This window comes from Myotis myotis, unplaced genomic scaffold (genome assembly GCF_014108235.1).
Source record: "Myotis myotis isolate mMyoMyo1 unplaced genomic scaffold, mMyoMyo1.p scaffold_m19_p_1, whole genome shotgun sequence".
Taxonomy (NCBI): domain Eukaryota; kingdom Metazoa; phylum Chordata; class Mammalia; order Chiroptera; family Vespertilionidae; genus Myotis; species Myotis myotis.
In genome coordinates, this window is record NW_023416313.1 from 8,140,514 (window position 1) to 8,165,746 (window position 25,233).

Consider the following 25,233-nt stretch of genomic DNA (forward strand, 5'->3'; position numbering starts at 1 on the left):
TAGCAAATCTTTTAGGAAAAATAGGGATATTCATGCCTTTTTAGTGGAGTCGGGAGGATTGGCTGAAATAGAGTTGGTTGTTGGGTTCACGGTAAGCGCTCAGCCTGTGGAAGCCACTGCCCTTCCATTGGGCCACCTCCAGGGGCACAGGCGGGCCCTTCCCTTCTCATGGGTGTGCCCTCAGTGGCACAGTGCCCCACACTGAAAAGCACTCCTGCATCTGCCCAATGCAGTGGGCAGGGAAAAAAACAGACTTTATCCAAGATGGCACAGGTTTTCTAATTCCACTCCATGTGGAGCTTGGGCGATAAACCCAGCTCAGTGCTTCTCACAACTGTGGACAGACTTCTCTGCCCGAGCTCAGAAAAAGCTAGACTCACTGCGTTGGTCGTTAACACAGTTTATTATTGGCACAATTATCAGTAAAGCATACATAAAATACAGCTGTTTTATAACACACGGAGCCACTGTGTCTTTACATGTGTAGAGGAACATATTAATATGCAAATGGAAAAATTAGTTCTCTTATAAAGTTTCACATAAATACACTGGCATTGCCCCCAAAGGAAAAAAAAATCCCCATAAAAGAACCAGGAGAGGGCTTTACAAATTATTATACAAGCAATATATGATGAAAAGAAACAACGGTCAACTCAGATACAATAAAAAACACAAAGGAGTTTCAGATTTATTAAACTGCACACAAAAGGAATGGATTACATGGCTTGAAAATATTTGGATCAACAGCAATTTTACAAATGCATAAATTCTCAAGGGGCCAAGTGTCGCTCTTTCATAAAAATCTGCTGTGGTGACTTTGATGACAAAAAGACATTTCTTGTTTCAGCACTTGGGCTCCATTGCACCGACGTGGGCTGGAGAACCAGTGGACATTAGCTCACCCATAAATTACCCTGCTGGGCCCTCTTGGCTGTTACCCAATGAAAGAAAAGGTGAAGAAAAAAAGCCAAAAAGGTACATTTAAATAATTTTCCCAAAGTGGATATTTTTCTTTTCTTTTTTTTTTTTACTGAAACAAGAAACTCTCAGATGCAAGTCAAAAAGCAGAAAATATTTTACAATAGTAAAAAGTCATCTGTCGTTAGGTTCGGCATATAACGGGATCCTGAGCACTGAGGGCATATTGACGAGGTGGCCTTCGTCTGATGCAGGGGAAAGGAAATTAACAAACACCGTGTCAGGAGAAGCCTTAGCATCTGCTCTTGTTTTAAGTACGATCAGTGCCAGGATCTATGTTACCTGTGAAGGCCTCCGGGGGAGGGTCATGGAAGTTTATTTGGAATGATCCTCTCAGTTAACAAAGACACAAAAAATAAAAGTGAAAGAAAGAAACTCAGATCATTGGGGTTTAGAAATAGGTATCGGCGTGAAAAAGTTTTTTATGTCTCCTCCTTTCTCTCCTGTGAATAGTGATCTGAAATAGTGAGTGTCACCCACGGGCCTATTGACGGTGGATCCAGTGCCGGTCAGGTCAGCCTTACTGGGAAGCCTGGGGCGGGGGGTTTTCTGATTTGGTCTCTTGAGTGCCGGGAGGCTTACTGTTCCACGGGCTGCTGTTTCCCAGGGCGGGTGAATTGTTGAAGTCTTCCTCGTCGTCCATGCCGTTGGCCGCATCATACTGCGTGTTTTCTAATCTAGTGATTAGCCTTTCGTCCTCGTCCCCAAACTCACCTCCCATCAGAGTTGGCTCTCCTACCACCATCACATCCTGTGAACAGCAGCTGACATTATTACAGGGAAACCTTGGGAGAGAGAAGCTCAGCCTAAAACACTAGTGGGAGGAGCTGGGGGACCTGGGACAGACACACTTGTGGACTGTACACAGGGTCAAGTCTCAATGTCGGGGGGGCCGAGGTGCATATCTGATCTCTACAGGAAATAAACATCGCCTCCTGACGTGTAACAACCACGCGAGTTTATGTCCTTAGTGCGCAGCCTGACACCGGAGAGCGAGCAATGCTAGCAATCTGCAGAAATAAAAAAATGGATTTTTCAAAATTAAAAAAATCCACGCTTTTCACTTGCTGACACTGGGGACTTTTGAGAGGGCTGAGGAACCTTCTGCTGGGTCAGTACCTCCGAAAATCCGCCACTTCCACTTAGGGCCTCTGAAGAAGGCCTTTTGGAAACTAGGCGGGAACATGGGTCGGATGCGATTCTGCAATATTCACCCAACCCATTCCTAATGGCATTTTCTCTGTCCTGAGGACGGTATATGTTTTAACTGAAGACGGAATCTCTCTTTTCTCTACTCAGCCAGGCCCTTTTAATGCAGCCAATATCCTTGACATTCTGCTACTTAATTACGGTAATTAATTTAGGTAAAGTTTTCGATAAAAACAATGTTCACACTGATTTGACAATTTGCATAGCTAATTAAGTCATTAGCAAAAACCTGCTGATTGCCAACAAGCCCCGAATTTACCATCTGTTATTTCATGGTGCCTGTCACCTATCCCCACACAGGCAACTCTGCCACCATTCTGGGCAGTGAAGAGAACCGCTCTGTCCAGCTGGTGCCATACAAGGAAGATGAAGAGTGCTAGTTACAATTACACTGATGAAGCTGGTCATCATCAGAAATGGAAGCGTGCAAGAAGACGCCATCGAATCACTCCTTTAAGCACAAATTGTCCTTCCATGCAGACAAGGGAGCCACCTACTGTAGCCGGGAGCATCATGGAGGCCACTGCTGGAGAGGCACGAGGGTGGCGAGAAGGGCACATGCACAGGGCACAGTTCCAGCCTCTTTGTTCAAAGGGGACCCTATGGGGCTGGTGGGTGACCTGGGCATGGGACAGGACACCTGCCAGGGGGAGACTGCTGGCCAGCCTCTGAGCAATAGTCCCCTTAAAAGTGCAGTGACTCCAGCTGCTCTCAGCTTCCGAGAGGCCAGGAAAGGCAGGACTGGGCCAGATGCTTTTGAGATGTAAGTGTGCATTCCCTGAGAGGGAGAGGGAGAGGGAGGCCTAGTTGATGAAATGCCTTGACAACTGGGAAATGTTTCTCTTCACTGGTGCAAGAGAGGGCTTTCCTGGGCAGGCTAGTAGAATACTGCTGATCAGGCCAGGGGAAGGTCCAGAGGGCGCTCAGATTGTTGAAGATGCCAATGAAACAAATCCCTTAATTACCCCTGGATTATTTTGGAATGGAAAATCTTGTTTGATTGATGGGTTGACTGCCCCAGAACTATGGGGAGATAATCAATAGGCTTCCAAACTGTGTTTTCTGGCTAATCACTCTCATGCTTTGATAAAAATGATTTTAAAGAGAAATATCTCAGATGAAGTAAATGTCTAAAGGATGGATACACTGGGTACACACAGCCATGTAGGTTCTGGCAGGATAATCAGATGTGTGCTTCCAAGGACATACTTATGACATAATAGCAACATGTTAGGAGACTCAGGAGGACTCTTGAGGCAGGACCCAAAAGGCACAGAGTGTGATTGGCAAGAAAGCTGATATGGTTTTAGATGACAAGTGGCCTCCACAGAGGCGACAACATTATCTGGTTAGTCAGGGCAGCTGCCGGATGACCCACTGGTGGTGTTCAGGATAAAAAGATGCCACTTAGTTACAGGCAAGTAGGAAAAGGCACTTATGATCAGGAAAATGGTAGGTGGAAAGAATAGGGCAAGACCGGGCAGAGAATGAAACAAGGGGTAACCTCATTTCATGACTTAACATGCAGCACGCTTTGTTGAAGAGCTTGGAAAATGCATGTGTGAGGTGTCACCGGGCAGGAGAAAAAGGTTAGAACCCACTTCATGGGTGTGCATTAGTATTGTGAGTGTGAGATTATCAGGAGAGGTGGGGGGGGGGGGGGGACGTAAGTAAGCATAACTGGAAAAGCAGAGAAAAATAAGAAGCCAAGTTCAACGTGATATTAGGGGAAAAGTTCCCAACACTCCAGATGCCTTCATTGTAACTGAAAATAACAGCCATTCAAGAAAAGTACTATGAAAATAGTGATTTGAATCACTTGAAATGGGGCTGATATAGGCGTGTCATATGTTTGGTGGATCTCTGTTCTAAGAACAGCTGGAAAAGATGCCCAGCCACAGATATTTTTAAGCTGTCTAAATGTCAGAGAGATGCCACTGCTGCCTTACTGATGGTAAGAAATAGCCTTTGCCAGATACATAATCACATGTGGATGTGTGTGTGTGTGTGTGTGTGTGTGTGTGTATGTGTGATTAATAGATGGCAAGCTCTAGAAGAGGCCACTTAGGCACACATCTCACTCTGGTTTCTCTAAACCTCTAGAGGAGGCTAGTGGTTCTCTACCCAAGCCATCCTGATGAGTTATCCTCACGCAAAGTGGACAGAGACATAAGGCATGTTCTGGGCGGCCTCAAACTAGGGGATGTTGGCACCATTTTCCCCACCCTCCACATCTTTAAAAATCCCCCCCGACATTCAATAAGAGTTGCATTTCCTTCCCATCTCTGCTATCTGTGTGTCCCCAGGAGGCAAAACTGGTCCAGCTGAGAGTAACCCATATGCCCTCGGCTCCTCGTCAGAGGCCTGGAGGTGCCACCAGCTTTTGCCCACGTCACATCTTCTCACTAATCAATCCCCCGTGCAAGGACCACCAACCTCTGAGGAGGACTGGAAGTGACTCCTTTCAGGGCCCCTCAATGCTTCTCCTTAAATTGGCCAGAAGGGGTCACTGCTGTTGAATGACACAGGTCTCCATCCCTCCCAGGGTTGAGGCTGCAGTTCGGGATGGCTCCTAGCCCCTGCTCATGGAGTGAGAAGCAGAATCCAAGGATTAAACCCTAGTCCTCGCCAGACACGCCCGCTGCTGCCACAGCAGCCATGTGGACCACGGCTGCGGTCGTGGTGGCACACCGAATCTGTTCGTGCCTTTGGACGAGGCTGCCACGTCTGCAGATTGTGTTTCTAAGCAGTAAAACTGTTGGTGATTTGGTAGACAGGGTTACGAGATGTGGTCACTACAAGCCAATGCTCACCATTTAACATCTATTCAATTAGAGTACACACGGAAGTTTGCATCTTTTCCTAACCTGGTTGCCTCCCCTGCCTCTTGTGCCCGTCTGTAAGTTTTACATAATTAAAACATCTTTAATGGCATAGTGTGGGGATAGGGCTGAAATTCTATCCTCACTTTCCAACACGTGCACTGTTCTCACAAAGCTCAGAGGGTCTCAACTCATTAAAAATCCTCTGGACACTGGTATCTTCCACTAAGATCCATTTGTTGATTGGAGGCCAGGAGCATGATGGAGCGAAATAAACCAGGAGCTCTTTAAAGTAAAATCAAAATGATTCTGAACAGGCCAGGTTTGTCAAAATGCACATGTATGTTGCTGCTCTATAGCCGAATGGATGGCCCACCAAACCCAGCCCAGGCCTCAGAATCCTCAATCCTGTGCCCTGTGAGCTAACACCAGGAGACAGAGCAGGGGAGAGGGAACCTCTTGGCCATCCCTCGGTTAGATGTTGAGTTCTTTAATGACATGTTTGCTTGTTTGTTTTTTAATCTTGGTATTGTCAATACTTGGTATAGTGTGGGGCACACAGTAGGAACTCAGATATTATTTGTTGAACTGATCTGAATTCTTGCAGCCACTGTGCTTTTTCATTTATTAGAGGAAACTAACAAATATTGGTTTCTAAAACTCTAGTACTGGGTGAATAAATTAACTACTTATGCGGATATTTGATTTATTTATACCCGGTCATTTTCCAATTAAACCCAGAGTGGGAATAGCTTATTGGTACCTTCATAAAAAGACTCTGCTTTTCTCCTTTGATATTTTCTCCTCTGACTCTTTAGGTGGCGATAGCTCAGCTCAAAGTCCAGAGGTAAGTCTGGCATTACCTAAGGACTGTGGTCTTAAAACTGAAACAGTACTTTCCTCACAGGCTAGCCACTCTCTCCATGACCATTTCCTTCTAAAAAATACAAACCACACCCTCTGTTTGTGGACGATGGCAGGGTCCCAGCCCCCCAGGTAATTCTCAGGTAGAGATGGGCTTGGTTTCAGCCAAAGAGAACTGACCGATGGAAGGTGAGTAAGAATGAGTGGGGGACAAGTTTGAAGGACACATTTAGAAGCAGAGAATCATGGTGAAAGAAAGGTCTATTCTCTCCTGGAGAGAGAAGGAGCACAATCAGGACATGAAGAGTGAGGACAGCAGACCAGAAGGGAGAGTGGGGGAGCGAGAAAAAGGGAAAGGGGAACTTCTATTGGTTGAGGGAAGTAGTAAGAGATGGGGAACATTTCCGCAGAGATGGGGAACATTTCCGCAGACATGGAGTCCAGAGGATGTCCGTAAAGCACTAGGAAAGTGTTGGGACTCAACTGACAGTCAAACCCCCGCCGAGGGTGATGTGGCACAGGTGGCAGAGGAAGACAGCCCACACAGAACTGTGGGGGTGGTGAAGAGACAGCACATGCATAAAGGAACATATAAATTTAACGGCGATAAATGATCTCATACTACCAGGCTGAGGAATTTGGAAGAAATTAGGCAGAAGGGACAGAATTGGGAAAGAAATGAGAGAAGATGGAGAAGGGTCCTGTACAGCTTGTACGATCTGGGAACGCCCCTCAGCGATCAGCTTTGGTGTTCAAAGAAGCCCCCTTCCAAGTGGCCCATTTCCTTTGTCAAGACCCAGAAACGAAAGACAGGGGTCTAGAGGTCAAGGGAGTGGAGGCCAAACCAGGGACTGACCCTTCCTTGGGCTAGGGAAATCGGTAAAGTGAAATCCACTCCACTGCACTTTCTGTGGCTGCGTTAATTACCAAGGTCTCAGAATGAGAGGGGCGCCCATGTCGGGGAGGCCCAGTCAAATTACAACAAGAAGCCTGAGAGCCAGGGGCTGCTTTCCAGGGCAGCACAGGGTCTCCGGTGATGGTGCCAAGAGCCCCTTACACACCACCAGGCATGCCTGCTAAGTGATATTTTAATTAAACCTTAAGTGACATATCTCCTGTCTGTGATTCTGACGGCTTTTTAATTCAGGTCCCATTGGAGCACAGACTCTTAATGTTCCTTTCCAATTCCCAGTCTGCAGTCTGCAGGGGAAGGTTTCCAGGCTAGACTTCCTCCCTCCCATCCCAAACCCAGTCCTGCCTCCCCTCCCCCATCCCAGCCTGCCCAGGATGTAACAGCAGCTAAAAGAGACTTGAACCTGGGCCCCTGGACTTGGAAGACAGGCAAAGGCAGGATTTCGGGCCTAAAAGGAAAGCGAGACTTACAGGTACCTGACTGGACAGACTCAGGTTGGCGGCCGGCGTCTTCTTCTTGCTCCCAGTGCTGTTTGTGGTGTTCCCAGCGCTGCTGTTGGACGTGCTGCTGGTGGAGTTTTTCCTTTTTCTCCGCTTTGTTGTCGGTTGCCGTGTGGGTTCTGCTGCAATATGGAAAAATGGAAGGAGAATCAAGTCCAGGGCAACCATCAGACCCTGTCCCTCTGCAGCTGTTTTTATAAATGGAAAAGAGTTGACTCTCTACATTTTTATCCATTTATTTTAACTTTACAAAAAGTGAAGGGAGTCAGCTGTTGGCTGATTTTTAGCATGAGATCTGTACAACTTCTTTGTAGCTAGATAAAATGATTTGTATCTAATTGTTATTTCTAATTTTATATATGCCTTTAATCTAGTAATATATTTTAGGGGTGAGCTACAAATATTCCTTTCATAGTTGAATTAAAAAGATTATTACCATTACAAAATTGGGAAAAACATTTTTTCCCTCCGGTTAACCTTTTCTTTATAACAAAAGGAGGGTTCTGGGATCACAAAGGGGTCTCCAAGGTGTAAAAGTAGAAACTTAGTTATACTAGTGAGCCAGTGTGTGACAGCAGCACTACTGGCCAAGTGTTATATTGCAGCTCAGCTCTATTACACCTTGAAATGTTCAACTAAAAAGTAGAGGAAGTGCCAGTTCTATTAGCCATGAATGCAAAACTGAGGGAGTCCCAAGTTAGTAAGGTTCCCAAGTTCCATGGATTAGACCCTGATATTTAAAGGATGCTACTAATTTCAAAATTTCTGAAAAAAACAAAACAAAACACAACTTAGTATGATATAGGTAGCATATTAATGAAGGGAAGCTAGATCTTTTGAAGAAGGCCTATTTAGAAATAGAAATATTTTACACCCGAAGGATGAGTAGCACCTTAATGAAAATATATGGACTCATGGTAATGTGTGGTAAGAGGAATATTATTTATTCATTTATTATGTACTGAGTATTACTCAGTATTTCCATATTTATTTTCTATTTTTAGTGTTTACTATGTCAAAATTATTTTATATTCATAACACTTCATATTAACTAGGTAATATACTAGGTAATAGTATAACTTTGTCTTGTAAATGAGAATTTTTTGAAAGCCTTTTCTAGGCAGTGACTAAATAAGTTGGAAATGGCCGGTGAGAGCATCTTTTTTGCTAACCCTACTATAGACTCAACTCTGATGGAGAGAAGATAAGCCTGAGCCATACTGAACCCAAATGCCTTGTAGCATTTTCTGATGGATGATGGGGGGACCTCCTTTAAGGCTCATTGCAAAGATGGTTTAGTCTATCAAGTTATTCATGATTTTTGATGAAGAAGAGGATTATGGTCCTAATTATATATCATTTTTCTTTCATAAATATTTTGTATCTTATATTCAGATATTTTCATCAAAGGGCCCAAATATTTATTTATAGAGAGCTATGGGTGCTTTTTCTGAAGGTTATGAAAACAAGGGAATAGAATTGATCATGGGGTGGAGAAGAGACGAGTAGCATATTCTAAAGTCAAGCAAATATCCAGGTTTCCCCTGACAAGCATCTTTTTCTTTTGACCTCAAGAACTGAAATCTGATACTTTAAAAAATCTATATTTTCTTCACAAAATTTGGAGGAAATATAATTTAGTAATAGAGTCATGGACTTGGGAGACATAAAACCTATTGTGACACAGGCCTCCTTCATTGATTAATCATGAAACTGATTTTGGCAAACTTACATGCCAGATCCCATTACATACAATGGGAATAACAATAAATACCTCATAAGGTTATAAGGTGAGGATTCAGTGGAAGGTCTGTGAGGGCTGGGACTAGGACTTTTATTCAGTGTTGTGACCCCAGTCGTTGAAGCAATGCCTGGCACCTATTAGGGGCTCAATAAAAAATCCTATATAATAAATGGTTAATATGCAAATAGACCAAATTGCAGAATGACCGGTCGCTATAATGTGCACTGATCACCAGACGCTCAATGCAGGAGCTGCCCCCTGGTGGCCAGTGAGCTCCCACAGGGGGAGTGCCACTCAGCCAGAAGCCAGGCTCACAGCTGACGAGCACAGCAGTGGTGGCGGGAGCCTCTCCCACCTCTGCAGCAGCGCTAAGAACCTCTCAGTGGACATCCCACAAAGGGTCCCGGACTGCAAGAGGGCACAGGCCAGGCTGAGGGACAACCCACCCCCTGCCCCCCCGGGCACATATGTCATGCACCGGGCCTCTAGTTATTGAATAAATGACTGAATTAATGTATAATATAGAGGTATATAATCATATGTTGGAAAATATAGATGTTCAAAACATTAAGTGAGTGGAATTTTTTTTTTCATAAAGACTTATTGATATTGAAAGACAAAATGAGGCCAATTGAAGCCCATGTTATATATTAAAAACTTAATGTTCTAGCTTGGCCAGCGTGGCTCAGTGGTTGAGTGTTGACCTATGAGGAAGTCACAGTTCAATTCCCAGTCAGGGCACATGCATGGGTTGCAGGCTCGATATCCAGTGTGGGGTGTGCAAGAGGCAGCCAATCAATGATTCTCTCATCATTGATATTTCTATTTCTCTCTCCCTCTCCCTTTCTCTCTGAAGTCAATAAAAATATATTTTAAAACATTAATGTTCTAAATCTGTAAAATTCCCCAAGATGGGAATGCAACTATTCTTTGTAAAATAATGCTCATTTTCTTGACTTCCTAAATATGTACATAGTTATATCTATGTTCATTTTATCTAAAATCCTTGGCCAATTACCAATGGAAGCTGACCATTATATTTTGTGATTCAGAAACCTATATGCCTTGTGTTAATAATTATTCTTTAAAAATAATCTTTAGCAAATGGAAACATTTTGCTTTTATAATTAATGAGGCTGAACACATGCCTGGGAATGAAAATGTATCAGATAGAAAGACAATGAATGCTGACTTGAAGCAGTAATTTCAGAACCCCAGCAGGAGACTCTATTATCTCCACTGCATTCTAGGGCTGTGAGGCGAATGGACTCTTTCATGTATTCTCTTCATGGTCAGAGTACCCTTAAACCAGAAAAATATTTCCTTCCTTCTCTTCTTCTTCCTCCCTTCTTTTCTTCCTCCCTCCATTTTTATAATATATTTTTATTGATTGAAGAGCAGAAGGGAGAGGGAGAGAGAGATAGAAACATCAATGATGAAAGAGAATCATGGATCGGCTGCCTCCTGCATGCCCCACACTGGGGATCAAGCCAGCAACCAAGGCATGTACCCTGACAAGGAATCAAACTGTGACCTCCTGGTTCATAGGTTGACACTCGAGCACTGAGCCATGCTGGCCGGGCCTCCCTCCATTTTTTATAATTTCTGTCATTTCATAAAAAAGTACCAGCATAACAGTAGGCCATGAGAAGCCCACAGTCTTATTCAGTGGAATAACTACTGAATTGAGAGCCAGGAACCCTGGGATCTGACTTCAGTGTTGCCAAAGATCTTAGTAACATTAAATAAATCAGTTTACCTCTCTGGGTCTCAGGTCCTAGTCTGGCAAATGAGCAGATAGTGGACGACTCCTACGCATGTTTGTCCTTCACCCATTTATTGTCTCTAAGTCCAAAATCATGGTCAGAATATCCCAAGTAAACTCCTTCTCCTGATAAATGTACAATCACTTCCTTCCTTTTCACTTCTCCTCACCCTCAGCAGAAGCCACAGAAAATGCAGTTAGCGGGAGAGTGAAGACCGAGGTCGTACCTGGCGGAGCCACCATCCGCTGCCACTTCTGGAACAGGCAGGTCTTCAGGCAGTCTCGTGGACTGAGGTTGTAAGTTTTGTGTCTCGACATCAGTTCCTGCATTGGCTCCAGTATTACACACAACTGCAAGAAGTTCAAAGGCGTGGGCATTTCACTACTTGATAATATTATTTGCAATAAATAATGTGAGCAGCTGGAATCAATTAGGAAGCTTAAGAGTACTTTTCTTCCCCTGGTTTTGATTTTCTCTATACAAGTTTTGGGGAAAAGAAATATTACCAATATTTGATGAAACCCACTTAATTTACTATCATTTACAATGTCACATCATAGCTGAATGTGATTCACACACACACACACACACACACACACACACACACACACACACACACAGTCTGTCCAGACAGTTGGGCGGATATATGCAACTCTGTTCTGAAATCAAGTGATCCTGTTAAAGAAAAAAGCTCTCTGCCTTGCAGCACAGCAGGCTCAAATTTCTACTCTGTTGCTGTCCCTGTTTGTAAAACCACCCACTGCGAGTTACAATGCAAGTTTATGGAGATGATGTGGCAGTGAAAGCCATCTTTGAAATTTGAAAGAACACAATGGCAACTACAGGTCCTGTTTTTGATCCCAATCCTTACAAAGGCCCCTGATGAGCACTAATTTTTTTATGCACTCATTTGTATTTTACACATGATGATAATGTCAGTAACATATTCTGGCATTTGTTCAGGGTGGCAGCTTTCTCGGTGGTTCTGCATGCGTGGTCCCCTTTGGTTACATTTATTCAGCTTTCCTTTAGTCCAAGATATCTGATGACAAAGATTAATGAGTGAAACAAGGAGGTAAATCCATTTCGGATTGCCTTGGACTTTCTGAATTCCTTCTCAGTTGGAAGCTTATCAGAATACCACTGCATTGAGAGTATCTAAGAGGAGAAAGACCGCAACTTGGAATGAGGCCTCCATGGCTGCTGAGATGGAGTGATACAAACATTGGCAATGTGCCTGCCCATGGGGAAGAACCATGTTTTATGAAAGACACACCTGCAACCTCCACCCTCATCAGCCCTCTCTACCCCCTTCCCTTCTGCTGTTCTTCACCTTGAACACTGCCTTAGAGGCCCCGTTGCTTTTTTTCTGCTGGGTCCCCTCTCCCTGGAGTTCTTCCCTCCCTCTTCCTGGTTAGTGCCCACTTCACCTTGATTATAAAGTTACTTCTTCCCCAGCCACTGACGCTGGGACCAAACAGAGTGACGGATTCTACAGTCACCTGTACAAATCAATCTAGGAATGGATTGTCCATCCAAGAAGAACCACTCCTAGATTCAGACAGGGTCAGACAAGGTTTGCATCTAATCTAGGACAGTGGTCGGCAAACTGCGGCTCTCGAGCCACATGCGGCTCTTTGGCCCCTTGAGTGTGGCTTTTCCACAAAATACCGACTTCTGCGCACAGGCCACGAAGTTTCAATCGCACTGTACATGTGCGCCCGCACGTGGTATTTTGTGGAAGAGCCACACTCAAGGGGACAAAGAGCCGCATGTGGCTCGTGAGCTGCAGTTTGCCAATCACGGATCTAGGAGAATAAGAAACACTTTCAGAGAAAGTCTAAGGACTGGGAAAACATTTTATTTTAATGAAAAAACAAAACAAAACAAAAACAAACCTTAAAAGGTTTTCTAAACCATTTCCTTTTAGTCTAGTCCCCATTCTTGAGAAATGAGCTAATGATGGATAGAAAGCTCCGGGATGGAGTGGAACAAGCATGGACTGGGAAGCCGAGAGGTCTAGTGTAGATTTTGACTCTGTCATTAGGTGTGTGTCTTTGGGTAAGCCACCCACTAGTGCTGGGTGTCAGTTTCACCTGCAAAACAACACCCATCTTGATGTTGTTGTGAGAATTTGACATAATATGTAGACAAATAGTAGACATTATGATTATGTATTTGCATGTACAGCACTGATCACAAAACAAACTCCATTTACACTACTTAAATCAAAGCATTCTCTGAACTTCTTTCCAAGTGTCAGGCACTCTGTTAGGGGCCAGGGACACAATGATGAGACCAACACAGTCCCTGTCCTTCAAATGTGCCAAGCTCCCTTCACAAGACGTAAACCCACTAAGAACAAACACTATCCAGTGTTTACAGGTCTCAAGACCTAGGAGCATCGGACATGCTAGGAAATGGGAGAGCCGCATTTATTGTGAGAACCCATGAGCTCTCTATCTTTCTTTTTCCCAGGGCCTTTCCTCTCTGGGTTTTGGGCAACACTTTTTTTTTTTTTTCAGATGCTAATCCCAAGGATTTATTCTTTCTCCTTTAATGTAAACATATCTTTCCATCACTGTAACCCAGCCCAAAGGAATTGACATCTCTGAATACTAATCAGGAATCCCCAATCCTCTTCTCCCAGTGGAGGGTTCTGGCCTTGGGGGCGGGGGTGGGGTGGGGGAAAGGCAGCTCTTCCCTTATTCACATATGTAGAGTCCTCAGTGTCCTGCTGTGGAGCTGGTGGCTTTGCTGGGCTGCGTGCTGTAGGTGGCAGAACTCACTCAGACAAGAGCCTGCCTTCTAGGGCAGCAGGCCAGGGCATCTTGGCAACAGCCAAGGCCTGGGGCATTATGAAATGAGATCAGGAAGGCGGCTGGGAGAGTGGGCTCACACAGTCACTAGCCAAGTCCTCCTAGAGCCAGGATTCCTGGTCTTCCTGAGGCCTCAGGTCTCCTTGAGAATCTGGTGAAGTCTCTGCGGTCTGTCTTTCCAATTCTGTACAAAATATCTGCAGGTTTACAAACCCTCTTATACCCCCATCCATTGAGTCCAGGTAAAGAAAGTCCGTGGTTAGTGATAAACATGAACCAGGCAACAATATACATCATACACTGCCCCCCCCCCCCCCAAACACATATAAATGGAACTCAACCTAAAAACACAGGATTCTCTAATATTGAAGAACAATTTTATCTGCAAAGTTGGGCCTGCTGCAAAGTTCCCAGTGACCCGTCCCTTTGCCTGAAAAGAAAGGCCACAGACCATGTCACAGCCTCTATATCAGCCTCTGTGCACGGCTGCTGTTCAGTTCGGTCTCCTCCTGTGGTGGGTGGAGGAAAAGAGGAGGAATCCACGGCACTGGGGGCCAGCAAGCCCTGGTCTCTTGGATATGAAGACCCTGAATGTGCAGTCCCTGCCAGGTCTAGCTAGGAACCCACAAAAGCCATTGCTCATCTTGGCATAGCTCCAGCGGTGCCTTTCTGCAGACTTTGTGAGGGTTTTAGGCAGCCTTGCTCCCCCTATACTTCTGAGGCCCTATTTTCTGGGATTCTGGCCTCAGCGCTGACTCTTTGGGTGTGGACCAAAATCTGTAACCATAACCAACAGTGACTTGCTGAGTGAGTGTGGATGGATAGATGACTGGATAATAGATATCTTGGCTAGATTAATAGCAAGGAGTCGTTTGCTAATGGCAGACAAATTAGGCATTGTCCTGTGGGCTTAGAGGTAATGAATTTGTCCATTTGATAAATAATTGATTGTCTCCTCTGTGCGGCATGCTTTGCACAAATGCACATGTATATACACAATTACTACATGTCCTGGGTAGGCGTGGAGATCTTAGCTCAGTCCCAGGGTGCCTGCCTTTTCATAGTAACAAAGGGCCTAGCAAAAGGAGATGGACAGTTTTGTGTTGCTTTATTTTTATCTGACAGTTCTCCTGGAGACATTGGCCTCTCCTTAGCTATACACTCATACTGGTTCTTCTGGCTCATCTCTTTGCCTGAACCTAAGAGTTGCTGGTGCCTGTCAGAGTTGGTTCTGGCCCAAAAAGTGATGCCCTGGGCTTTGGCATTTGGCTAAATCCCAAACCGAGGTCTTGTCTACCACCAAGATTTTAATTCCATCTTTTTGGAGTGATGGATTACGTCCCCTGAGCTTGAGCTGCCCTGCCTACTCTTTATATGTGGGCTCACCCAGGATTACTGTCAGTACCAGCTCAAGCTCATGTTGTTCTTCTTGCCTGAAAGACCCTCCCTCCTTCCTGGTCATCTTAGCCAAGGGTTGGCAAGGAATGGCCTGTGAGCCAGGTATGGCCATGCTAATGTAATAGCTGTTTTTTGTTATAACCTGAGACATACATAGTTGCTACAGAATCCATGAGGCCCATAAACCCTAAAATATTTACTATCTGGCTATTCATAGAGGTTGTTGGTCTCTGTTGTAAACCAATGCTGCTCAAAGGAGGTGGTTTGAAAACTATCCGCTATATTTCCATGGCAAGGTGAGGAGTTTGAAGCAGAATGTAATCACTGCTTCATCCATTGAGAAAGTCTTACGCAAATAAATAAATAAATAAATAAATAAATAAATATTTTAAAAAAATGTCTGATGAACTGAACAATGTGTTCAGCAATGTAGCTGATTTCTATTCCAGAGCAAGTCTGCAAACCACATTTGAGTCTCATCAATCTGACCATGAAGGTATTCCAAGGTCCAGCTCAAATCTCACATCTGTCTCTGACCTTCCCTGCCCACAGGGGTCTCTTACTTCTATAGTGCTTATTATTAAACTACGTACATTATGTTTTCACTTGCATTGGGAATTTTCCTTTCTTGTGGATTTGTTTCATCTCCTTATCTATAGCAAGTCATATTTACATTTCTCTCCATTTTATTTAACACAGTATTAGGCATACTCAAATATTTGTTGAGTCATAACTTAATAATCACTATATCTGCCCCTGGAGTATGTACCTGACATATTATATCATTAGCCCTCACCACCTCCTGACTCATTTTTATAGGTGAGGAAACAGACGCAAAGCCATTAAGTCATCTAGAGCTGATATTAAAGAGTGTGATTTTTATAATGTATCCAAGGTTATGCAGCCATTTGAAGGGCAGAGAAGAGGTTCACAGTCAAGTCTGCCTGATTCTAATTCTGTGCTCTTAACTCCTGACTGCTCTGTTGTCTACCTCTCTAAACCCAAGTGGTTAAATGGTTGCTGAGCCCAGCCAGTGTGGCTCAGTGGTTGAGCGTCGACCTATGGACCAGGAGATCATGGTTCAATTCCCTGTCAGGCACACACTTGGGTTGCAGGTTCACTCCCCAGTAGGGGGTGTGTAGGAGGCAGCTGATCAATGATTCTCTCTCATCATTGATGTTTCTATCTCTCTCTCCCTCTTCCTTGCTCTCTAAAATCCATAAAAATATGTATTTAAAAATGGCTCCTAAGATGCCAAATTCAAAGACTTTCACTGTCTTTGTATTGCTCCTTGTGTGGTATTGATATGTACACAGAGAGGCGTGTCCTTGGCTAAGATTTTCGGCCTCTCTGAATCTCAGTGTCCTCATCTGTAAAATGGAGATAATGATACTTATCTTTGATGGTTTAAAATAGCACAGGTAAATCCTTAATGCAATGCCTGGAAGAAGGTCAGTGCTCAGATGATGGAATTTGGTAGTATGATAAGTACTGGCTGTATCAATAACCCAGTCCTACTGAGCAGGACATCAATGTGTGATGTGACTGGTGATCTACTTTAGGAAGTAAGTCACTTGGTCTCCCTCACACTTAGGGGTTCACTAGATATAATGCTCCAAGAGATGGCAATCAGGCCAATGGTACAGAACATTTTAGTAGTTAATGTCTTTGATAATATCCATTCTTAGAATTCAGTGATAAATACACATGTTTAAATCTACAAACCACAGTTACTTTCTTTTTTAGTTTTTCAGGCAACTTACTCCTGTGGCTAAATATGAATTAGGAAAAAATCAGAAGGTAAGAGTGATTAAGAACCAAGCGCTTATCTAAGGATGGAGTCTCTTCTCATTAAGAAACACATCACCAAAAAAGATCTTATATTAAAACAATGGAACAATAGCACATGGAATCTAAAAGGAAAACAAATCACAACACGGGGATAATCCCACCTAGAAACGGATAACCATGAATGACAAGAGGAAAACCCACTCTGCCTGGGAGGATGTGACGGAAATGCTTTCCCTTAGAAGCCATGTAATTCCTACACAGGAGATGATGATTTGGGTTTATTTCCTGATAGGATTAAAGGCAGATTGGTTGTCAAATTCAAAACATCCTCTTTTTTATCTGAAGATTCAACCAGGGAGCCTTTGCCTTCTCTCAATTGTTTTGCAAATTGATTTGTTGGGAAAGTTATCGTATCCGACCCAGGGAGAGGAGAGGGACCATCCTCCTTCAAGAGCAAGCAGGCCCTGCATGCGCATTTCAATATCTATGTCTTGATCTCAAATTTTGAGGCTGCCAGGAAGGACACCTATACAGGACCAGTGAGGTCACTGGCTGCTTTTTTGACCCATGGGGGGACCCCATCAGACTAGCTCAGTTCAGGGTTTCTGCTGCAACAGCCAGGCCCACAAAGAAATAGTTCTGGGTTTCTGATGTTCATTCTCTTTCCTTCGGACCCCACGGACTTAATTCCCTTCCACAGTGCTCTGGTTACTGCCAACTTGCTTTTGGACCCTTCTTCCCAGCTCTGTATTGTAGGGGACAGACTCTTCCCTCTCTACACTATTCCCCAACTGTTTTTGTCAGCTGGCTTTGGGCAACGTTTGGCCAGTTGGAGGCACTAGGAAGACTGAAGGAAAGTGAGTTGAGTTAGTTTTCTAGGACTGCCAAAGCAAAATATGATAAACCAGGTGTCCTGAAACAACAGAAATGTATTCTCTCTCAGTTCTGGAGGCTGGACGTCTGAAATCAAGGTGCTGCAGGGCCGTACTCCCCTGAAGGTTTTAAGAAAGAGTCCTTCCTTGCCTCGTCCAGCTCCTGGTGGCTCCAGCTATCTTTGGAATTCCTTGGCTTGTAGCCTCATGATTCTATCTTCACAAGACCTTTCTCCCTGTGTCTCTGTATCTTCACCTCTTCTTGTAAAGATACTAGTCCTTGAATTTCCAAATAAGTTCACATACTCACTTTTCAGGTGAATGTGAAATTTTGAGGGATGCTATTCAACCTAATACATGGGAGAGAAATAAGTAAGAGCATTCTTGTCCTCTCTGTGGTTCAGATGTCTTTGCAGATCCACTATGGTCCCATTTTCTAGCAGGTGGTCTTTCCCCAGGGAGTGGCAGCGAGAATCTTAGGACTGCCTCATCTTCCCCTGGTTGCTTTTCTACACTTTTACAAGTACTTTGCCATATTAAATTTCCTGTGCTCAATTACCTGGTGTGGGTTTTGTTTTCCTGGATACACTCTGATTGAAACTCTGATTTATGAGACATTAGGCAACATCGAAAGTATTAAGGACTTTGGAGTCCATGTGATTCCATTGTAACTAGCTAGTTATTAGTAATAGGAAGGAGCTAAAGGGGAAGCCAGACATTATAGGCATGTCATTTGGGCAGCTTCACCAGGAAGTTGCAACTTTGCACTCCCCAGGGAACCACTGGCCTATTCCCTGCAAAAAACACTGGGGGAAGGATCCAACGAAGGGTAGATAAATGCATGCTCACTAACTCTGGGGTGACATAGGGAAGGTACTTGCCTGTCAGTCATACCTAGGAACAAAGATCATTGGTCACAATGGACAGGGCCACTGCAAGCCCATGAAAATTCTGGAATACATAATCCTCTAAACAAAGAAATTCTCTCTCTTGTTGCTCTTGTGCTCTTGGATCATTCTTAGCTTCCTTGCATTTGCCCGTGTTCCCTCCATAGCCATGTGGCTCTGCAGACCCCACATTCAATGGACTGATGGACTGCAGCAGAGAACACAAACTAAGCTAGTCTGATGCTGGACTGGACTTGGCTCCAACATGGAAAGGAAACTCTGGACACTGACTCTGATTTTAGCTCTGCTAAAGCCCCAGCTACACTGTTTCTATGACTGGGCAAAGGGAATCGGGACTTTGGAAACTCAGGGATTTGATTCCACAAAAATAAAAATCACTCATCCTCCCTTGCAAGTCTCAGACATTTTTTTTCTTGGGATATCACAAGAATTCTACTCCCACGAGCAACCAGGGGAGATGAGGCCCTCTCCCCTCCACTAACACATGGAGGCATCATATGTAGTGGTTAGGCATGCAAATTTAGCTTGGGTTCAGAGTCCAGCTACTTATGAACTGCCGGACCATGGGCAAATTACTCAATCTCTTGGTGTTTGAGTTTCTCCATCAGCAAAGTTGAGATATAATAGTACCTAACTAATTGGGTTGCTAGGAGAAACAAACAAAAATCTGCTTACAGTATGTACCTAGGTTTTAACATATGGAAATTACTTCCTACATACTTATTATGATGGGAGTGTAACCAAGCCCAGGGGCTGGGGCTTCATGGAAAACATTTCAAAACTCATCAGGAGGCTCCTGTTAAAATGTTATGGCTGTTCTCTGCCTAAAAATTGGATTGTGGTGATACAATGGATATCTAAATGTTTAGTCACTATGCCTTTCCTGTAAATAACTTGTTCTGACCACCAGACTATTGCCTCAAATACCCTACGCAGGTGTTCTATTGGAATCTCCGAGCTTCAGGGCACAGTAGCTGAAATGTTTCCAAAGGAAGGAGGAAACATCTGCCGGGAAATCCCTCACAATCATAAATAAGCATTTAAGGAGTTCTGTCTAAAACCTGAAATTTGCTATTGAGAAAATTTCAAATAAATTTTAGAAATTGACCAATTATTGTGTCTTTAGATGAGTCGGATGCTGAACATGAAAGCTGGGGGTCAGAATTACTGAGTGGCCTATGACAGACACTACTTTTTCACTGTAAGTCACTGTATGAGAACCCTGTGTGTTTTCTAGAGAAACAACCAATAGGATATGTATGTATGTGTTATAGCATTTTAAGAACTGGCTCACGTGACTGTATGTACTGTAGTGAGTCTGATATCCAGAGAGCTTTCATAGGGTGGAAACTCAGGCAGGACTTAATGCTTTAGTCTGGAAGCAGAATTCCCTCTTCTCTGCACATCTCAGTTTTGCTATTAAGATCTTTGACTGATTGGATGAAGCTCACCCAACAGTCATCTGTTTTACTTAAAGTCAATTGATTATAGGAGAAAACCACATCTACAGAATACCTTCACAGAAAAACCTAGATTAGCATTTGTTTAAATAACTGGTACTACAGCTGCGGTGAACTGAATTGTAGCTCCCTCAGATTCAAACCCCAATGCGACTATATTTGTAGATAGAGTATGTGGGAGATAATTAAGGTCATGAAGTCATAAGGGTAGGGTCCTAATCTGATAGACTGGTAGCCTTGTAAGGAGAGGAAGAGGCATCAGAAATCTGTCTCTTTCTCTCCATATATGCACATGGTGGAAAGTTCATGTGAAGACATAGTGAGAAGGCAGCCATCTGCAAGCCAGGAAGAGAGCTTTCACCAGGAACCAAATCAACCAGCACCTTGATTATGGACTTTCCAGCTGACAGTGAAAAATAAATGTTTGTTGTTTAAGCCGCCCAGTAATGGTATTTTGTTATAGCAGCCTGAGCTGACTAAGACAATAGCCTAGATAAATTGACAGAGAACTATCATAGTATACCCAATAGATTATAAAGAACTGAAGAGATAAACTGTGTCCTATTATTTTATTTTATTTTTAATATTACTCAGCACCAGGCAATGTATCTAATGTTTGTGGAATGAATGTTTGAATATATGAATATGATAGAATGGAAACAAAACCAAATAGGTGAGTAGACATCAGAAAATGGGTCAGCTCTTGCATTTCCCACTTCATAATTGTAGTAACCTGGGTACCAGGGATGTGATGGTGAACAGGGCAGACACAGCCTTCTTGAAGCCGACTGTCTTGGTGGAGGACAGGTGATAAACAAGAATTTCAAATGGACTGTGTATTACAAAGGAGAAGGGCAAGAGGTGACAGAAAAGGTTGCCATGAAGAACTGATATTTAAGTCGAGACCTAAAAGGATGACCTAGGAGACAGACAGATGAACAAGAAGATGGCTGGGACAAAGGTAGGGATGGACATCTCAGGCAGAGGGAAGGCACATGTGAATGCAAGAGAGAATGTAGCATCGGAAACTGCCACAGAGTAGGATTAGAGAGCAAGCCACAGTGGAGAGGCAGGCAGTGGTCACTGCTCAAGGCCTCAGCTTCTGTCCCCCAGTAGAGCTGAGAGGTACAAGTGATGTAGGCAGAAGCACTCTGTAGGATGAGCTCTCTGCAAACGCCATTAGGAGAAACCCTGAATGGCGATCTGGTAAATATCATACAGTTTTTCTTTCATGTGTTTCCTGTGCACCAGAAAAGCATCATTGGCATCTTGATGTGTTTGGCATCAATAGCCCAAAGACAAACACTGGCTGCTTAGAGTCTCCAAGCAAGGGAGAACTCCCACCCCCACCGGCTCAATGACTGCTGTCAATCACAGCACTGGAAGCCTTAGCACTGGTCCACACTGGTCCCAGTGGAAACAGGTAGCTTTTGTAATATGTTGGTTATTTTTCTGGGGAACTGAGACACTGTACTTGCAGGAGGTAATGTTTAACCAGTTAACTGCCACGTGTCCAAAATGGAAACCATCTCCACACACCACGATATTTTGAATTTAATTAAAAAAAAATCAATTTGCAATGAATATTATAAAAATAAATACATTACTTACAATCCGGGTGTTCTGGAATATTTTCAGCTGAAAATTCTCATGAAAAAACGATTTTAAAGTTGGTCTATGACGCTTATGGCATACAATGGGTTAAACACTAGCATTTACAAATGGGCCTTATAATCTTACTATTGTGAGTAAGGGGCTTTGGATATGGTCCTTGGGAGCTGTCAGTGACAGTTTCCAAGGAACGTAGATGTTGCTGCAGCAGTTATAATCCCTCCTGAACATTAGCTGCGTGGTTATGCCTGCCTCCTGCCCTGGTGCAAACACCCACAGATGATTGAAGACAGCACTGTGTTCTGGGGTTCTGGCCAGCACCCCCAGGGCTGCTGTTTGGGAGCATTTCTGAGCTGTGGTCAGTGTGTGGATCTGGACTTCTGACTGGGCACCCAGCGTGGGCCTGCACTTGGAATGCCTGCCTGCCTGCCTGCCTTCTGGGAGCTTCTGCCAGACAATGCTGGCCTTCCAGCTCCACAGTGACACACAGGAAGGACTGATTTCTCCCTGATGGAGCGCTCAGCTGCTCAGTCCTCCCACAGCTCTATCCCAGCGGCTCCATCCCTGCATCCCTGTGCAACCTTATATCAGCAGCTGCTTCCCTTCCCGGGGATAGAAGTGAGATCCGATTGAAGCAGAAAGCAGGATTTATGTTGACAATGGCAATACTTTATGAAAATGGAGTTGGCAGAGACTGGGATTGACACCTTGATTTTGACCCAGTGAGGTCCTTGTCAGACTTCTGATCTCCCGTACAATAATAAGGTTGTGTTGTTTTAAGGCACTGAGTGTGTGGTAATTTCTCTTGTCAGCAACAGAAAACTAATATAATCACCTACAAGGTGACACCCAAGTAAAAAGCTCTGGTAAGGTCACCGTATTTAGCAAATCAAAACACAGAAGGCCCAGTTACATTTAAATTTCATATAATAATTAATTTACGAAAGTAATTAGTAAATATATTCTGGCAAACCTAAGGAAGAGGAAGTTAGGAAGTGAGGCATTTGGGGGTAAAGCATTCCAGGAGGAAGCAATAGCATTCTGAGCAGAGGGAACAGCAAGGGCAAAGGCCTGGGGGCTTTGAGAAACATCAAGGAGAGGAGAGTGGTTGGAATGGAAGGAATAAGAAGAGTAGGAGATGAAATCCAAGAGGCTATGAGAAGCTGAAACATGAAGGTGATAAAGGGGATGCTGGACTTGGTCTGAGTGGGATGGGAAGTCATGGAGGTTTGGGGCAGAGGAGTGCCAATGTCTGGGGACTCCTGAGAATGGAGAGATGCCGACTGTTAGCAACTGAGGACAGGGTCTATTTATTTTTGCATTTTCCTGGGCCTAGCATGGAGGTAGGAATTCAAGCACACAAGTACTAGAAAGGCAGCAGGCCTTCTAATTGGTAGACCTCAATGCTGTGCCATCTGTTAGCAGAACCAGAAAGGTATGGGCAGATGCATGGTGGGAGGAGAGAAGATTTTAAGAGGAAAAACTGCTTCATGAAGAGAAATCTGAAGGCGGTAAGGTGATCTGTACATGACAGGGGGAAACAACAGCTGCAGGGGGACCTCATGCAGGCAAAGGCATTATGTACAAAGCCAAATTTTACTCTGGAACTCAGGTATTAGGGAACCTGGGAAAGACAGAGTCATGCCTACTATCTACTCCAGTTAATTCAGAGCACCACGTCTACTAGCAAACCAAGATCTGAGGAAGCCATGTGTCCACTCTTCAAAGACATCAAAGCTCCCTTGAAAAAGTTGCAGGAGGGAAGAAAGCTATGCTTATAAAGCTTGACTTTCAGGAGCTTGTTAATGAATCATTCACTACCCCTAATTGTGAGCAGGACTTGGTGTCTACTAGACACCAGGAAGTGGGCTCAGTGGCCTCCCTGGGTTTTCTCAGCTCATCCTCCCAAAGCCAGATAAGGAAAGAAGACCAGAGAGATTGGGTAACTGGTCCAAGGCCACACAGCTTTCAGGGACGTGTTAGCTTTGACTTCCTTGAACTTAGCCCCCAGACTGAGGCAGTTAAGCCCCCTATTAATTTTTATGTTCAGAGTGTGAACACATTTCTATCAGCCTGCATTATAACGAGCTGAATATATGTCTGCTCTCCTAATGAAAATGGGATCCTGATGGTGAGGTGAGGATTCCACCTTTCTATCATCAGGTATTGGCACCTGTTAGGCAAGCAGAAAAGGAAATTAATGCTGAATGAATGAATGAGAGAAATGTCCTCTCTGAGCCTCCGCTGTAGATATTTCTTTTAAAAAATATTTTTATTGATTTCAGAGAGGAAGGGAGAGATAGAAACATCAATGTTGAGAGAGAATTTTTGATCGGTTGCCCTGACTGGGAATTGAACCGTGACCTTCTGGTTCATAGATCGACACTCAACCACTAAGCCACTCTGGCCGGGTGGCTGTAGATATTTCAGTGCCAAAGGACTGACGAGGCCAGGCCACAGGTAGAGCAAGGCTTAATCCTTCATCCTCAGCAGAACCAAGTTCGGCACTGAGGAGCCTGTCCTTTGCTAATTTTCTCTGGGGCTACACGGACACTTGAACATGCAGTGCTTCTAATTTCATTGTGCTTGTTTTCCCACAGAGTATTAAAAGTCTGGAGAGCGATCACATTGTAGCCCTTTGTAAATTCTTTTTCTCCATCAATGTATAGGTATCCACATGGGAAGCTTTCCTTCCTTATCTTCCTCTGTGATTATCTCACTGTTTTCCTTTAATGCTCTGTGCCTCCCTGTGCCCTTGATGGAAGATGTGTATATGGTGTTAGAAAATTTGCTCCTGTTCTAACCATTAAGTTGATCCAAATGTAGGGGCTTCAGGCTCCTTTGTGATGCATGTGTGTGAGTCTTTAAAAGAGTTCTATGGTTGCTATCTGCCTCACTTTGCCCTTTTATGATGCTGAAATCCTTAGATATGAGAAAGAATAGGTTCCTCAGGGCCTCTGAGAACAGTGAGGAACTTGGGGGAGCATCTTCGTTGAGTCTAATTGGCAGAACTAACCTGAGCGGGAAAACACAACCACAGGTGACTGTAGGCTAATACAAGTGAGTGGCGCCTCAGATCCTCAAATTGTTGATAAAGCAGTAAGTAGATTCACAAGGCTCCCAAAAGCATAGAACTGTGAAAGCTAGACCACTCTCGGACATGATTGCAGCAGTGGAGACCAGAACTGTGGTCTTCTCTCTCCTTGCACAGCATCTGTCTTCTCCATCGCATTGCGACACTTGGCAAGGTCTTCCGCTCTTGAACTGGACATTTGCTTTCCCCTGGGTCTAGTCCCAGTCCTCTTAGCTAGTTTTTGAAAATTTGTTGCAAGCTGTAGCTCTGCTATGGGATTCAGGACTTCCTGTTTGCAATGCTGCTAGGGTGGGTGGATCTTAGTTTGGTCACTTGTAGAAGGTAAGTATCCCAAGGGCACACTGTAAGTGAGGTTGATCCCCCACATACCCTAAGTCCTGAGCAGGAGCCAGTTCATTTCCGGTTCAAAACACATATGCATTTCGTATGAACATAGGCAAAGTGGGCACCACCCTCTACCGCCATTTTTCTGGGGCTTTCTGCA

At 44.1% G+C, this 25,233-nt stretch overlaps 1 protein-coding gene across 9 annotated transcripts in view; it reads right to left on the reverse strand.

Annotated features, from left to right (window-relative positions):
* Window positions 1-390: 390 nt before the first annotated feature.
* The window catches only part of LDB2 (LIM domain binding 2), a 321,749-nt gene continuing 296,906 nt past the window's right edge, over window positions 391-25,233 (reverse strand). The window contains exons 6-9 of one of the 9 annotated variants that reach the window (XM_036329460.1): window positions 11,023-11,146; window positions 7,257-7,408; window positions 4,624-4,766; window positions 1,621-1,729 (exon numbers count right to left, since the gene is read on the reverse strand). In XM_036329460.1, coding sequence (XP_036185353.1) covers window positions 4,662-4,766; window positions 7,257-7,408; window positions 11,023-11,146 — 381 coding nt within the window. In that variant the 3' untranslated portion in view covers window positions 1,621-1,729; window positions 4,624-4,661. Of the gene's footprint in view, window positions 1,989-4,623; window positions 4,767-7,256; window positions 7,409-11,022; window positions 11,147-25,233 lie in introns of those variants that run through there. The other 8 variants (XM_036329432.1, XM_036329423.1, XM_036329452.1 and 5 more) reach the window with 8 other exon arrangements.